Here is a 14,951-nt window from a genome sequence, read left to right as displayed (position 1 = left end):
CCCCGCGTCCTGATGCCGTCCAGAGACTTGCTTCTAGAATAGCTTCAGAAATTGCTACTGTTTCCAGATGATCTTGCCTCATCCAACCTTTCAGATGGATCCAGTCAGAACTTCAGTCAAGCCCTGAGCCTTTTAAGCATTCAGAAACTGGATAACAGATGCTAAAGCTAGCTTTCTTAAGTCTAACCAATTTTGTAATTTTCCTACTCCTCCCCACCCCTTTAAAGAATTTCTCAGTGCCCCTATTTAGCAGGAAGAAGCCATAGAGAATCATCGGTCAAATTCCTTGGGTTTGGGTGTCTGCTTATGGTTATTTTACAAATTATAGATAGGTTGTCATTTTAAGAGATAATTTTGGAATTATCCCATAATTTTAAACAGGGAGAAATTGGTAGGATTACTAAATTTGTTCTTGAACAAACCATTGTGTAATCATAACTTTACATTGATAGAAATCTTTGTAATTGATATAAAATTGAAGTTATAATTTCTTACATTAGTACAGCATTTATATATTGATATAGAATTAAGGTTTTCACTGGTATAAATTTGTATATTGATACAAAATTTGAAATTAATATTGTTACTCTTAGTCATTGGGCCTATGCATCTTAATTAAGAACACAAGGCTTTGACCCAATCCTTTTATAGCTGCTTTTGCAAACTGTTTAGGATGATTAAGTAACACATGTTAAGGGTCAGATAGTAAATTTATGGTTATTAGATCTTGATTTAATTATAATAAGGTGTTTTTATATTATTCAATTAGAAATAGCTAAGAATAGTGAAGGTTTAACAGTTCAGATATGTATATTTCACGTCTGAGATAGAGACTTCAAAACATCAGAAGTCCACAGAATCTGACATTTAATCATTTCATTATTATTAGAAAATTTGACTAGAGACATGTCTGCTCCTGACAGTACTCCTATCATATTCAAAGAAGATACTGAGCATCTTTACCTCCAGGTGAGGTTGTTTATTATGGCAAGGTAGGCAATGGGCAGAAATTGCCTATTTCATCGACATACAAAATACTATTCAAAAAGGACAAACAGATGTGGGATAGTCGACTACTAAGCTCTGTCAATACAGGGTAAACTAGTCCTTCATAGTTCCTGCTTCACTTCTGGGTCTACCAGATGGCTCTGGGCAAACTGGTTGAAGACAGATGCTCTAACATTATAAGAAATTAGGGGACTGTCCAGGTAGTCAGTCAGCTGTCTCTACAATTTGTTTAAGTTTTTGAAGCTATGTTTTTATACTTCCTATATATTTGGGTAATTTAATTTGTTCTTTGATTTCTGACAGGGTTGAAGAATAGTCTCATAAGCAAAAGTTGCTAGCACTGAGAGAGATGATATAGAGTTGAAAGCATGGTTTTCAGATGCTGATATATGCTAAAATCAAAACATATTTTAGGTATAGAATTTTCAGATCTTTGTTAGGATATGATGGTAGAGTACTTTATCTAATTGACAAATATGATGGGCTAGATATCAATTGTATATCATACTCTGCAATTTACATAATTATTGTGGATATGCTCAATTTAATCCTGAAAGAAGAGCTTTTTTTAAAAAAAAAATGGACAAAAAAGGTGAGATGTTGGGGAATTATTTCTAATGCTTTAATTTAATTGGGAATCTACTGGTCCACACACTGAAAGTCCTTGTCCTCAATTGGTTTTTGATTGATCATTGGGCGAGACCCTATGATTTCTGCGGGCTAGGATGCAGAAGAGAAGAACAGACAGAGAATCACCATGACGCTGTGGGAGACAGATCAGATTCAGAGATGCAGGAGAGAGACACAGCAGGAGCCATGTGAGAACTCGGGTCGGTGGGTGGCCACTGACCACTTCCCAAACGGGGCCTTGGGTAGCAGGAGAAGGTTTAGGAGTGTCCAGCCTTCGAGGTAGCCAAGGCATTTAAAATTAACTGGTGTGTGTATGTGTCTTCCATTTGCAAATCCAGATAACTCCTGGCAGCCAAAGCAATATAACCCAAACTCACTGTTACAGTAGGCGGTATATATATATATATATATCCTCAACTGATAAAAACATGATGATATATTATGAGGCACACATGTTTGAAAGAGTATGCTTATCATTTAAGTATTTAGATAATGTTGTGTTTAAAAATCTTTCCTCTAGACCAAAGGTTCTTTGGGTTTTCTAAAGTTAATTTTTACTTCAAGTTGAAGTCTCCTAAGCCCTAAGCCTGTCACTGCTGTCCTAATGCCCAGTTACTTGGGAAATATAGTCAACATTATGTAGTTCCTTTATTTCATTTACTAACAATTCCTTCCTTTGGAGCCTAGGCCCTCTAAATTCATGTTTTATTTCAGGAAATAGGGGCTATTCTTTTGTTCTGACAAATATATACAGCTCAGTAATGAGTCTACTTTCCAGAATTCTATAAAGTGTTTCATTATCTGCCTTTAAAATGTCTTAAGATACCACTTTACTGTGCATATTCCACAAGCTTTCATTTCTGTGAGAATGCCAGGCAGCCAAATGGCCCCAAAGTTCCACCAATATCTGTCCTCAATCTAAAATCAGAAAACCAGACCTACAGCCAGAAATACATATAATTCTCCACACACCAATAGAAGACTGGAGCAGGGGTGGAAACACTGTTTTATTTTAATGCACTCAAGGTTGCAAGGATTAAAACTGGTTTTACCAAATCATTGGTAATAAATTAAAAATATCACAATAGTTGAGACAGGAATTACATTTGTTTCCTTTAAAAAAAATTAAGATTTGGTCAGATTTGTCTACTTAATTATTGCTGTGATAAAGATATTTGTACTGAGAATTACTATACTTTTAAAATATACAGAAAACATAAAAACTTAAGAGAATTATGAAAATTAAGAAATTATGTTTGGACTATCTCGATCCAAGTGCAAGCATAAACAGTTTCATAAGTTCCAGTCTCCATATATGTCACTATCTGATATGTCAATACACCCATTGCATAGGCAATAATTTGCCCCACAAATTTTCATTATCAGAGCATCTCTAGACTCTACACAGTCAGAACAATGTAGCTGCTTCCTTTCTATCCCAAACCGCTCAATAGGCCTATCTTACATGGCAGCCTTTACATGGAATTAAGTTTTTAAAAAATCAAAGAGAGAATTATAACACATTATAATGTGCCCATGTTTAAAAAGAAGATAAATATAAGGAGAGAGCCATGCCCTGGGACAATGTGTTTACACTGCACATTGGAAAATGGACCATTATTCATTACAGAGTATTCTTAAAGCTCAACAATAAGGAAACAAGCTATTTTTTAAATGCACCCAAATATGCCTATCATTCCAATACTCAAGAGGCAGAGACAAGAGAATCACCAAAAGTTCAAGAGCAGCCAGGGTTATATAGCAAGATCCCTATAAGTTAACATAGAAACAAAACACCTTAGACACCTCACCAAAAAGATGTACATGTAAGCATATAAAAGGTAGGTAAGCCATTAAGTAAATGTGCTAACAGCAGCAGAATGCCATTGCCCACCTATGAAAATAGCCACCCTGCAGGACATTGACCACACCAAGTGCGAGGCAACAGGGACTCGGGTCCACTGTCATAGAGATGGAAAGAAATTTTGGCACCCTGGAAATAAGTCAGTAATTTTTTACTGAATTAAATATACTCTTGCTATATGGTTTACCAATTATGCTTCTTGCTACTTAACTAAAAGAGTTGAAAATTTTTAGTTTGGCTCTACATTATTTCTCAAAGGCCAATCATAAAAGGTTTGATTTCCAGCCTGGAGCACTGTTGGAAGGTGGTAGGTCCTGCACACTGAAACCCAGGCACTGTAAGTAAAATAATTATTTGCTTCTTCTAAGTTATTCATCTTGGAAATTTTGTCCTGGCAACAGAAAACTAACTCAATTTATGTCTACAACAATAACTAAGCATCTCACATGCATGTGTACAGCTTAATGTGGTGAGAAGATTGAAGGCATGATCCTAAACGAGCTAGCCACCAAGCCATGACGAGCTCTGTCATGTCATCCTGCTCACATATAGGACTGAGTCTGCACATTTGTGGAGACAGCAGAACAGACAGACAGACAATAGTCAAAAGGAAGTGGGGATTCAGGAATTTAATGGGTGACAAGATCTAGCTTTCTGTGGCAGAATAGTTCTGGGACAGATAGCCATGGTTGTACAATGCAAGGATAATTCATTCCACAGTAATAACACAGACAGGGGTTAAAATGGTACTTTATACATTATGTGTATTTTTTAAAAGATCCAAAAATTTGGTTGCTGGAAACAATTAACAAAATTAGCAACATATAAACTAGTGTGACCAAGAAAAAATATAAACAAGAAACTAGTATTACTAAAAATGAACATAAAAGAGAGCTTGTTAGTGCCAACTTTATAGAAATAAAAAGGATTATAAGATAATACTATAAACAGCTATTCCCAACTACAAGAAGTACTATGAACAAGAAGTACCCCAACTACAGGAAGTACTATCAACAACTATACTCAATTACAGGAAGTATTATCTACAGCTATACCCAATTACAGGAAGTACTGTCAACAACTATACCCAACTACAGGAAGTGATATCAACAGTTATACCTAACTATAGGAAGTACTATCTACAGCTATACCCAACTACAGGAAGTACTATCAACAGCTATACCCAAACTACAGGTATCAACAAATATACCCAACTACAAATTTCCAGACATTTAAACTATCAAAACTGACTCAAGAAATAAAATATAAATAGATCTATAGTAAACAAAGACTGGAAATAAACAAGGAATGTGTCCAACAAAGAAGATCCCAGGACCACATAGCTTCATTGGTAGAGTCTACCAGACATTTAAAAGATAAGTAACACTAACCCATCTCAGACTCTTCAAAGAGGAAAAAGAAAAAGGAGACAATTTCCCCTGAACTCATTCTATAATGCCAGTATTATCCAAATAAGTATACCAAGAAGATACCACAAGGGTAAACAAAAAAACTAATCTGTCTTTAAAATATACATGCAAACACCCTTAAGAAAACATAAGAACATACAACAGTATATTAAAAGGATTATACATGATGAATGAGTAAGATTGGATATAGAAAAGCAGCAGTATTAGAGAACACCATGAACAATGAACCAGACTAGCTAGGAAGAGGATAGGGATCAGTGGGCATGAGATGATGAGGCACAAATATATAATGATGATGGATCAAAATATATTATACACCTGTGTGAAAATGTTATCATGAACTGCCAACTAGCATGTACTGATGAAAACAATAAAAATCAAAACCTATAGCAAAAACACCCCCACTCTTGTTGTAACCAGCCTACCTGATTTCCCCCACTATGTGCTTAATTGCCTTGATTTAGGACTATAAAAAGTTCAGGTACAACCTGAACTTCCAGGGAACAGCCTGAGCCTGTGTTTCTGAGCCACAGTCACTCTTATTTGAGCCACAGTAAACTAGCTCTTATTTCCTTTGAGGTGGAATTAAAAATAAATGCAAAGTAGCTCAATATTCAAACACCACTCAATATGCTTTATGCTATGTTAACAGAGTGTAAAGTGGACAGCAAGGGTACAACCACGTAAGAGCCGGGAAAGAGTGGCCCCAAGGGCCCCCCATTCGGGTCTAGGGTAACAAAGATGAAATATAGATTTTAGTGAGTAATAATTCAGGAATATCTGAGGGAGGTGTTAGCAACGTAGATGTTTGGGAGTGGCCCAGCCATTGGGCTGTCCAAAGGCATATTAAAATAGCCTTAAATTGTGTGTGTGTGTGTGTGTGTGTGCAAACAGCAAAGAGCTTGTGCTGCCATCACTGAGGAATACTACTACAAGAGAGGGGTGTAGGGTTTCTTTATAGAATGGTTAAAATGATATAGAATTAGTTGGTAGTGATGAACTACAGCATTGTAAATGCAATAAAACCAATAAATTGTACTCAATGACTTAGTGAGTAAAGTCTATGTTATGTGGATTTTATCTCAATAAACTACAGGTGAACTTCTGGAGACATGCCTCAACATTCCTCAGAAACTCACGCCATGTTCACCATCGCTGTGACCAGAATTGCAAGTCAGAATGAAACTTTAATTGTTACTTCTCCTTGTTGTTGTTTTAACTTTTTATCGGTTCTTTGTGAATTTCACATTGTGCACCCCAATCCCACCATTTCTCCCTCCCCTTATTCTAGCTGTTTACCCTTGCAACCCACCCCCCAACAGAGAGAAAAAAATCTCAGTGTGGTAGCTGTAGTGTGTCACAGTGTGTCCCATAGTATGCCCTTTTTGTCCACACTCCTTTGTTTGCAAATGTTCATCGAAAAGACTCGTTGGCCTGGTATGTAGCCTCTGGCCTCTGCTACTCTATCAGCACTGGAACCTCTCTGGGACTCCTCTCAGATGTCCTGTTGTTGCCCTGTGTCATGGCGATCCTGTAGCTTTGGATCTGTAGGGTCAGCCCCTTAATGCACTCCACCAGTTCACTGATGGGATAGATGTTTGGGTGGGCCAACTCAAAGTCCTGGATCTGAGCCTGGTATCTGAGCTGGAGAGCCTGTCGGGCTCTGCTGTTCTCACCAGAAACCCCCACAACCACGGCCAGCTCTACCCTGCTGCCCAGGTGAGGTCTACTCTTCCAAATTCTGTAGTAGGTCAAGGGCATGGTCAGCTCCCTCCACCCAGTATATAAGACGCAGGGCTGGCTCTCCTGTGCTGTGCCCTTGGGCTGGCTCACCTACAACCCCTACATTCAGGGCCAGCTCTACCCTGCTGCCCAGGTGAAGTACAAGGCCTGCTCTCCTGAGTGCTGCAGCAGGTGAGGGGCAGAGACAGCTCTTCTGCTCTTATAACTCCAGGGCCAGGTCTCCCACCTGCCACAGGTAGTGAGGGACAAGGGAGGAAGAAAGTATCTCTCCCTCATCTGTGCCACCACATGAAGGACAGGAGGTAGGCCCAGCTCACCTACAATTCTCCCAATGTCCAGGATCACTCTCCCGAGTATGCAGCTGGCTAGAGGCAGAGTGAGCTCTCGGCTCTCATGCTCCCAGGGCCAGCTCTCCCATGGTGCCCACATGAGGTGTGGGGCCAGTTCTGCACAGCCCTCAGGCATCAGTATTTCCCCAGGCAGCAGTCCAGACCGGGGATGTCTGTCTGGCCTCTGGTGTTAAGAGACACCTGCTGTTGAAGGACCATGGACCCAGAAGTCCCCAGTGGCAACACAGGCCAGGACCCATCATGGCCCCTGGTGGCATCACAGGCTACTCACATCAGGCTGTCCCTCACTACCCTCTCATCTCTAGTTCTGCCTCTCTGCATTGTGCCCACATCTTTGTTTCTCTTTCTCTTCCATTTCTCCACCATGAACTTGCTCTTCTTAGTGGCACTAGGGTCTATGAGTGTCTGGGGTCCTCTCAGAAGTGGTCTCAGGAATGTTGTGCTTTATGGTACTGGGTAGGGGGCATCTTAGGCATGGTCTGCCACCCAGGCCAGCATGGCGCCAGACTGGTGGTCATTTCAGGTTCACTCCTCTCTCAGTCCACCTTCATGACCCCGTATTAAGGCCGTCCATCACAGGCTCACTCCCACCAGGGGCCTGAGGGTGCAAGTGGGGTTCTTCTAGTTTTCAGCTTGCTTCCTATCCTGGGAGCCCATCTGGTCCTGAGCAGTACCAGAGTGGTAGTCACTGGACTGATGGTCATCTCAAGCTTGCTCCTTTCAGAGAATGTTAGGCTACTAATCATTCAGATGTTCATAGTTCAGAACACTGAGCAGGCACAGCCTTTCTCCTCTCGGCCACCTACTAACACACAAGTGACACAGCAGCCACACCTGCCATCTCCAGGGCCAGATAAATGTTACTTCTTGAGTTTACTTTCCTTATTCAAAAATTATAGATTTAGTAAACAGTATAGTTTATATGTATAAATAAGAATTAATAAATAGGAATTAAGGTATATGCTTATCATTTTTTTAAATTGGAGCATCATATGATTTGTGTTATGTGCGGGGAATAAATGTGTGTCTCGCTCTGAAATTTGACTTCTGCTTTTACTATTGTCATATTTATCTGAAAGTGAGATGTTAAATACATAGATGGAATTCTTTCCCATTATCTATAATCAGTTGACTAAATATTTTGGGAAAGGAACAAACAACATAGTACAAGCATTTTCCAACAAGCACTCAGGGCTGAGTGTTTCAGAGAGAGGGGATAGGGGACAGACAGACAGACAGACAGGCAGGCAGAGAAGATGGAGGAAGACAACGAACCAGATTCACGTGACTTGAAATAGCCACAGGTAGCTGTAGATATCACAGAAGAACAATAGAGTAATGTTAGGCCTTTTGTCCAATCTAGGTGGGCAGTTTGCAGCAGTATCAATTGGCTCTATGTTCATTGTGTGGGTGTTTTGTGGGTTGAGAATTTATTCTTATGAATCTGATTGATAATTTATAAGCCTCTAGACGTTTGATTTTACTGGGTTACAGGGATTTGTGACAGCTAGCCACTGGGGGCAGATGGTTCAGCAGATATGAGCAGTTCAGGGGCGGGTGAACTGTGGGAAGGTGGGAGACGGGGAAGACAGAGGCTTGCAGCTCCCAGGGGGGAGGGGACACCGAGTTACTAGAGCACAGCCGGTGATAGTGTGGATTGATTATTATTACTTTTTAATTATTACACACAGCATTTCCCCTTAACACTCTTCTCACTTTGGATATCAGAGAGCAAGGCAGGCCCCTGGGGCGAGCATACTTACTGACAGCTTTCAAGGTTTTTGTTCGTAAGACGCAACCTCGGAAGTTTAAACGCAGCACGTTTAGACGCCACTTTTGTAAAGTAGTCACCACACATCTATCGGCAATATTTTTAACAGTGGAAAAATCAATCTAAAGGGGATAAATAAAAAGCATTAAGAATTAAGAAAGAGCTACTTTGTATAAAACTTTCAAACATTTTAAAGCCTCGAATACTAGAAACTCTTCGTAGATTCATTTCCAAACGGGAAAAGAAACTAACAAAGTCAGGGTGGGCTGATATGCAAATTGCACAAGATAAGGACTATACTTGCAAACACACTTCCAGAGCTATTAGATTTGGTGAGCACACTAGGGTAAAAACCATAAACACTTTTTCCAAGTTGGTAATCAAACACACCTCATGCGTGCTAGGCAAGCACCCATCACTGAACTACATACTCAGTGTACACCCGGCTCCCAAGCCCCTGGTGAGCTAAGACATACAAAGCAGAAAACAAATGAAATCTCACATGTCAAAAAACTGGGAGGGATCAGAATGTTTGTAAGAGCAAGTCTTCTTTAATCCCACAGGCAATGTTGTGATGATCATTGTTGATGATCAGGCAAGAATTTACAGTCATGGGCATGTATATAATAACAAGGAGCAGGATTTTAGTAGCAAAAGAAGGAGACAACCTCATGTCTTCCAATAAGGCTGATTAAATAAGTGGAGAGACATACAACATAACACTGGACAGGAGTTGAACTCGGGGCAAAAGAATACAGCAAAAGAACACCCAGACCACCATAACCTAGCCATACCGAGGTCTAACTCAGTCCAGGGACAACATCCCTTATCTAGGAATTTCGGTGACAAACTTATTTCATGACATTACTTGATGCCATTATTTTCATCACAGTGGCTTCTCAGAACTCAAGATTCCATTTTGAAAGAACCTGGAGGGCAGAGGACCTGTGCCGCTGCTTAGGAGGAGGGCAAGAGGCAAGTGATGGATTTCCTTATTAATGGTTAGTAGTTAAGAGCACACATTGTGGTTCTTGTCATACAGATCTTTCACATGTTTGGTAAGAGTCACCCCAAGATACTTTATACTGTTTGTGGCTATTGTGAAGGGTGTCATTTCCCTAATTTCTTTCTCAGCCTGCTTATCCTTTGAGTATAGGAAGGCTACTGATTTGCTTGAGTTGATTTTATAACCTGCCACTTTGCTGAAGTTGTTTATCAGCTGTGGGAGTTCTCTAGCGGAGTTTTTTGGGTCACTTAGGCAGACTATCATATCATCTGCAAATAATGATAGTTTGACTTCTTCCTTTCCAATTTGTATCCCTTTGAACTCCAAGACTCTGAAGAAGGAAATAGAGGAAGACCTCAAAAAATGGAAAAACCTCCCATGCTCATGGATCGGCAGGATTAATATAGTTAAAATGGCCATTTTGCCAAAAGCAATATACAGATTCAACGCAATACCCATCAAAATCCCAACTCAATTCTTCATAGAGTTAGAAAGAGCAATTCTCAAATTCATCTGGAATAACAAAAAACCCAGGATACCTAAAACTATTCTCAACAACAAAAGAAAGTCTGGGGGAATCAGTATCCCTGACCTCAAGCAATATTACTGAGCAATAGTGTTAAAAACTGCATGATATTGATACAGTGACAGGCAGGCTGATCAATGGAACAGGATTGAAGATCCAGAAAAGAACCCACACACCTAAGGCCACTTGATCCTCGACAAAGGGGCTGAAAACATCCAATGGAAAAAAGATAGCCTTTTCAACAAATGGTGCTGGCTCAACTGGAGGTCAGTCAGCATGCAGAAGAATGCAAATTGATCCATCCTTGTCTCCTTGTACTAAGCTCAAATCCAAATGGATCAAGGGCCTCCACATAAAGCCAGACATTCTGAAGCTAATAGAAAAGAAACTGGGGAAGACCCTTGAGAACATCGGTACAAGGGGAAAGTTCCTGAACAGAACACCAATTGCTTATGCTCTAAGATCAAGAATTGACAAATGGGACCTCATAAAATTACAAAGTTTCTGTAAAGCAAAGGACACCATCAAAAGGACAAATCGGCAACCAACAAATTGGGAAAAGATCTTCACCAACCCTACATCAGATAGAGGGCTAATATCCAATATATACAAAGAACTCAAGAAGTTAGACCCCAGAAAACCAAATAACCCTATTAAAAAATGGGGTACAGAGTTAAACAAAGAATTCTCACCTGAAGAACTTCGGATGGCGGAGAAACATCTTAAAAAATGCTCAACTTCACTAGTCATCAGGGAAATGCAAATCAAAACAACCCTGAGATTTCACCTTACACCAGTCAGAATGGCTAAGATTAAAAACTCAGGAGACAGCAGATGTTGGCGAGGATGTGGAGAAAGAGGAACATTCCTCCACTGCTGGTGGGGTTGCAAATTAGTACAACCACTCTGGAAATCAGTCTGGCGGTTCCTCAGAAAACTGGGCATGTCACTTCCGAAAGATCTTACTATACCACTCCTGGGCATATACCCAGAGGATTCCCCAGCATGTAATAAGGATATATGCTCCACTATGTTCATAGCAGCCCTATTTATAATAGCCAGAAGCTGGAAAGAACCCAGGTACCCCTCAACAGAAGAATGGATGCAAAAAATGTGGTATATATTCAGCCATTAAAAACAATGAATTCATGAAATTCTTAGGCAAATGGATGGAGCTGGAGAACATCATACTAAGTGAGGTAACCCAGTCTCAAAAGATCAGTCATGGTATGCACTCAGTGATAAGTGGATATTAGCCTGGAAAACTAGAATACCCAAAACATAATCCACACATCAAATGAGGTACAAGAAGAATGGAGAAGTGGCCCCTGGTTCTGGAAAGACTCAGTGTAGCAATATAAGACAAAACCAGAACAGGGAAGTGGGAAGGGATGGGTGGGAGAACAGAGGGAGGGAAGGGGGCTTATGTGATTTTCGGGGAGTGGGGGACCAGAAAAGGGGAAACCATTTGAAATGTAAATAAAAAATATATCGAATAAAATTTTTAAAAAATTAAAAAAAAAAAAAGACCACACATTGTGGACAGGCAGATTACAGCTTGATTCTAACCCAGGCAGTTACTAATGTGGGCTATTTCTTAGCTAACTTGTTTTTCTCACCTGTAAAATGGGAAAAACAGCAATGTCTATCTAGTAGGTTGAGCTTAAACTGTAGCTATTTGTTACTAGCTCAAAACCATGACCAGGCCTCACAAGGATGTAAAGTTAAAAACAGAAACAACAGAAACAAACAACAACAAAACCTTTTCAAGCTGTGTAAGGTGTATAAACAAGCTCGCTTGGATCTGAATCTGTCAGTGCACCAGTGTGCACACACACATGGCCTGGCATTTTCTGACATGAACTTCTAGGCTAATGTTTTTATACTATCCTTGTCCTAAGACTACTTCTATACTCTTTTTATAAGCTGGAAATGACTGAGCTTCTCATTCCAAAGAGACTCTGAGAAGTCTCGTGGTCAGCAGTAAGAATGAAGCATACGTTGTCCCTTGGAGATTCTTCTGTCTGCTGTAATCTCAACAACTGGGATCACTTACGCAGTCAGCCAAGGTTCAGGAACTGCTATTTTTATTATTTTCCCTGTTTTCTAGAGGTAGTTCATAGCTGACTTCCTCCCTCTTCTCCCTGATGGAAGACTGATGATTCAGACCATGGACTGGAACAGACCTGTGTCCACACACTAGGTATGAAATCAGTTACGCTTTTTCATAGAAACAGAGGAAAGAACATAGTGCCAGCAACTCTAGATGAAAGTCAGCTCCATGCACATCCATCCGTCCCATCAGGACCTCATCTGCTCCTGACTGTCCTGTTGTGCTGTTCTCCCTCTGTGCCATACTGTCAAGGTGCTAACTTTGAAAGTGAGAAACTAATTAGCCTGTTTGGGCTTTGAGTTTAAGAAAGTGATTCTAAAACCTAAGCCTGCAACTGATGAATCTGGGAGGATTGTGAAGACAGACTGTTGATCGCTACTCCTGCTTTCTGTAAACAGAGCTTGAGTGGAGGCTGGGGTGGGGGTTGGGGGACAGGGGGAAGGGGAGAGCCTAAGAGTTGTCATCTCTGGCAGGCTCTCTGGTGATGCTGATGCTATTGACCTCAGGACCACACTTATCGAATAAGATGGTTTAAAGTAACAAGTCTCTTAATTTCCCTCTGAGTGTTCAATATGGCACAATTGTAAGGAGGTAGTAAGAAACTGAGCATTCAAACCTTGGGTGTTTCGAACAAAAGCTTAAACTTACAGCTAAAAATATTTTCAGTATCTGCTTATTAATTTTCTTGTTTATCTATCAGCCCCAACTACTCAAAATCCATATAAACACCCTCTCTCATGGGTTCTATATGTCACCAGTCACATTCAGTAAGATAACTCTTTCCCTGTTTTAGAACTAACCTGACAGTTATGAGCTATGAGATGGTAATTACAAATCATACACTCTATATGTTTCCTCCCCTCAGGGTTGGAAAGATGGCTCAGTGGTTAAGAGCTTTGCCTGCCTCAGCCTCTGGAGTGCTGGATTATTGCTTAAATGCTTCCATTTTTAAAGTTGTTTTTTTTTTTTTTTTTCTCATAGTCAAGAGCTCAACATAGAGTCTGTCTTCGTCAGCAGGAATAAGTTCACAAATAAAGAAGCAAGGGTCAGGTGTAACTAAATATCTAACTCACACACTCGTTTTAAAATTTAAAACACTGATACATCTCTTAAGATAATGTTACTCTCTGCTTTCTCCTCTTTCTCCAGGTTTGTGCTGAGCAAAACCAAACAGCCAACAAACCAAAAACACAAACAAAAAGCACTTACTGCTGGTGGCCACAGAGAAGGGGTGGGGGGGCAGGAAGGAGGCTGCCTTCCTCCAAGGCTCTGCTGAAGCCCATTCCCATTTGCCTTTGAAAAGGCACCCTCCCTGCGCATCGACTTACAGAATTCCACAAGGAGCCTCTCTGCACCATCGCCATCCAGGAGCGGCTGACTTGACCGCATGTGATCATATCTTTAAAAGTGAGGTACAAGAAAACCTAAACACGGAGAAAAGAAACATAGTTTTGACTTATATCTGATTTTTGGTGTAGCTCTTCCATTACGTGCGTGAGTAACAGCAGTATCCTCCGTATATTAGAAAAAGCTAGAGTTACATTTCAAGGGAGGAATTTTATCTGAAGTCCAACAGTTTGTCCACTGCTGTCTTTTATCATTTGGCACAAAGCCATCCTTTTCTAAAGATGTGTTAAATGTTGCATATTTTTTGGTTGGTTGCTTGGTTTTAGTTTGCTTAATTTGACATAGGATCTCACTGTGCCAATCTGGCTGATCTGGACCTTGCTGTGTAAACTAGGCTGGCCTTGAACTCAGAGATCTTCCAATCTCTGCCTCCCCAAACTGGGATTAATGGCATGTGCCACCATGTCCTCCATGCTCTGTGAGTTTAACGTGAGTAGAGTCCTGTTCAAAGCCCTGAACTCAGTATCTCATACTGTTTCTTGGTTCTTGAGAGCCATTTGAGGGATAATGAGTTTCCTCAGACTCTTATAAACATGAATCTGAGAATTTTTTAAAGCTGTGTCATAAACTATATTCTTATAATGAATTGAACAAAGTACTATGTAGAACTCTATAATGAAATCTCTGTTCATAGTTCTTTACAATGTTTTATTACTATTGAGTTGCAAACTCTGTATAAGAAGTTTTATATAAACCTCTTAAAAATATGATCATGTGATAGCTCAAATTGATCACTACAGAAAGGTAGCAAAAAGATGAGCATGCTTGTTTTCTGAATGAAGGTAGTATCAGGAAGAAAGCTTGTGATTTTTCTCTAAATAGTAGCGGAAACACAGAACTCATTTAATAATTGCTAAGATGAACTGAATTTTCCTAAAGTTATGATATTCTTAGGGAAGCTCACTAAACCCATCTGGTTTCCGTCCCTGGATAAGTAGTAGATTGGAAAAAAATACTCTTGATACAAAACATCAATAAATACTAGAACAAATTTTAAACATAACTTGATTTTTTTTAAGTTTATAAATCCAGACGGACAAGTACTCCTGCTGCAAGTGTCTGGAAGGCAATAGGGATGATTTCATAACAAATGGCTCTGTGAG

The 14,951-nt window shown here is 40.0% G+C and overlaps 1 protein-coding gene and 1 non-coding gene across 2 annotated transcripts in view; both read right to left on the bottom strand.

Annotated features, from left to right (window-relative positions):
• Fbxl13 (F-box and leucine rich repeat protein 13) overlaps positions 1-14,951 on the bottom strand; it is a 192,167-nt gene that overhangs the window by 106,496 nt on the left and 70,720 nt on the right. The window contains exons 8-9 of the mRNA XM_052173092.1: positions 13,770-13,865; positions 8,789-8,918 (exon numbers count right to left, since the gene is read on the bottom strand). Coding sequence (XP_052029052.1) covers positions 8,789-8,918; positions 13,770-13,865 — 226 coding nt within the window. The remainder of the gene's footprint in view (positions 1-8,788; positions 8,919-13,769; positions 13,866-14,951) is intronic.
• Positions 7,752-7,879, bottom strand: LOC127679550 (small nucleolar RNA SNORA17). The gene has a single exon (XR_007976849.1). It is a non-coding gene; the product is annotated as a small nucleolar RNA SNORA17 (small nucleolar RNA).

This window comes from Apodemus sylvaticus, chromosome 2, assembly GCF_947179515.1.
Source record: "Apodemus sylvaticus chromosome 2, mApoSyl1.1, whole genome shotgun sequence".
Classification (NCBI taxonomy): Eukaryota; Metazoa; Chordata; class Mammalia; order Rodentia; family Muridae; genus Apodemus; species Apodemus sylvaticus.
The sequence above is the reverse complement of the archived record's forward strand: the minus strand, read 5'-3'. Positions and strand labels throughout refer to the sequence as shown.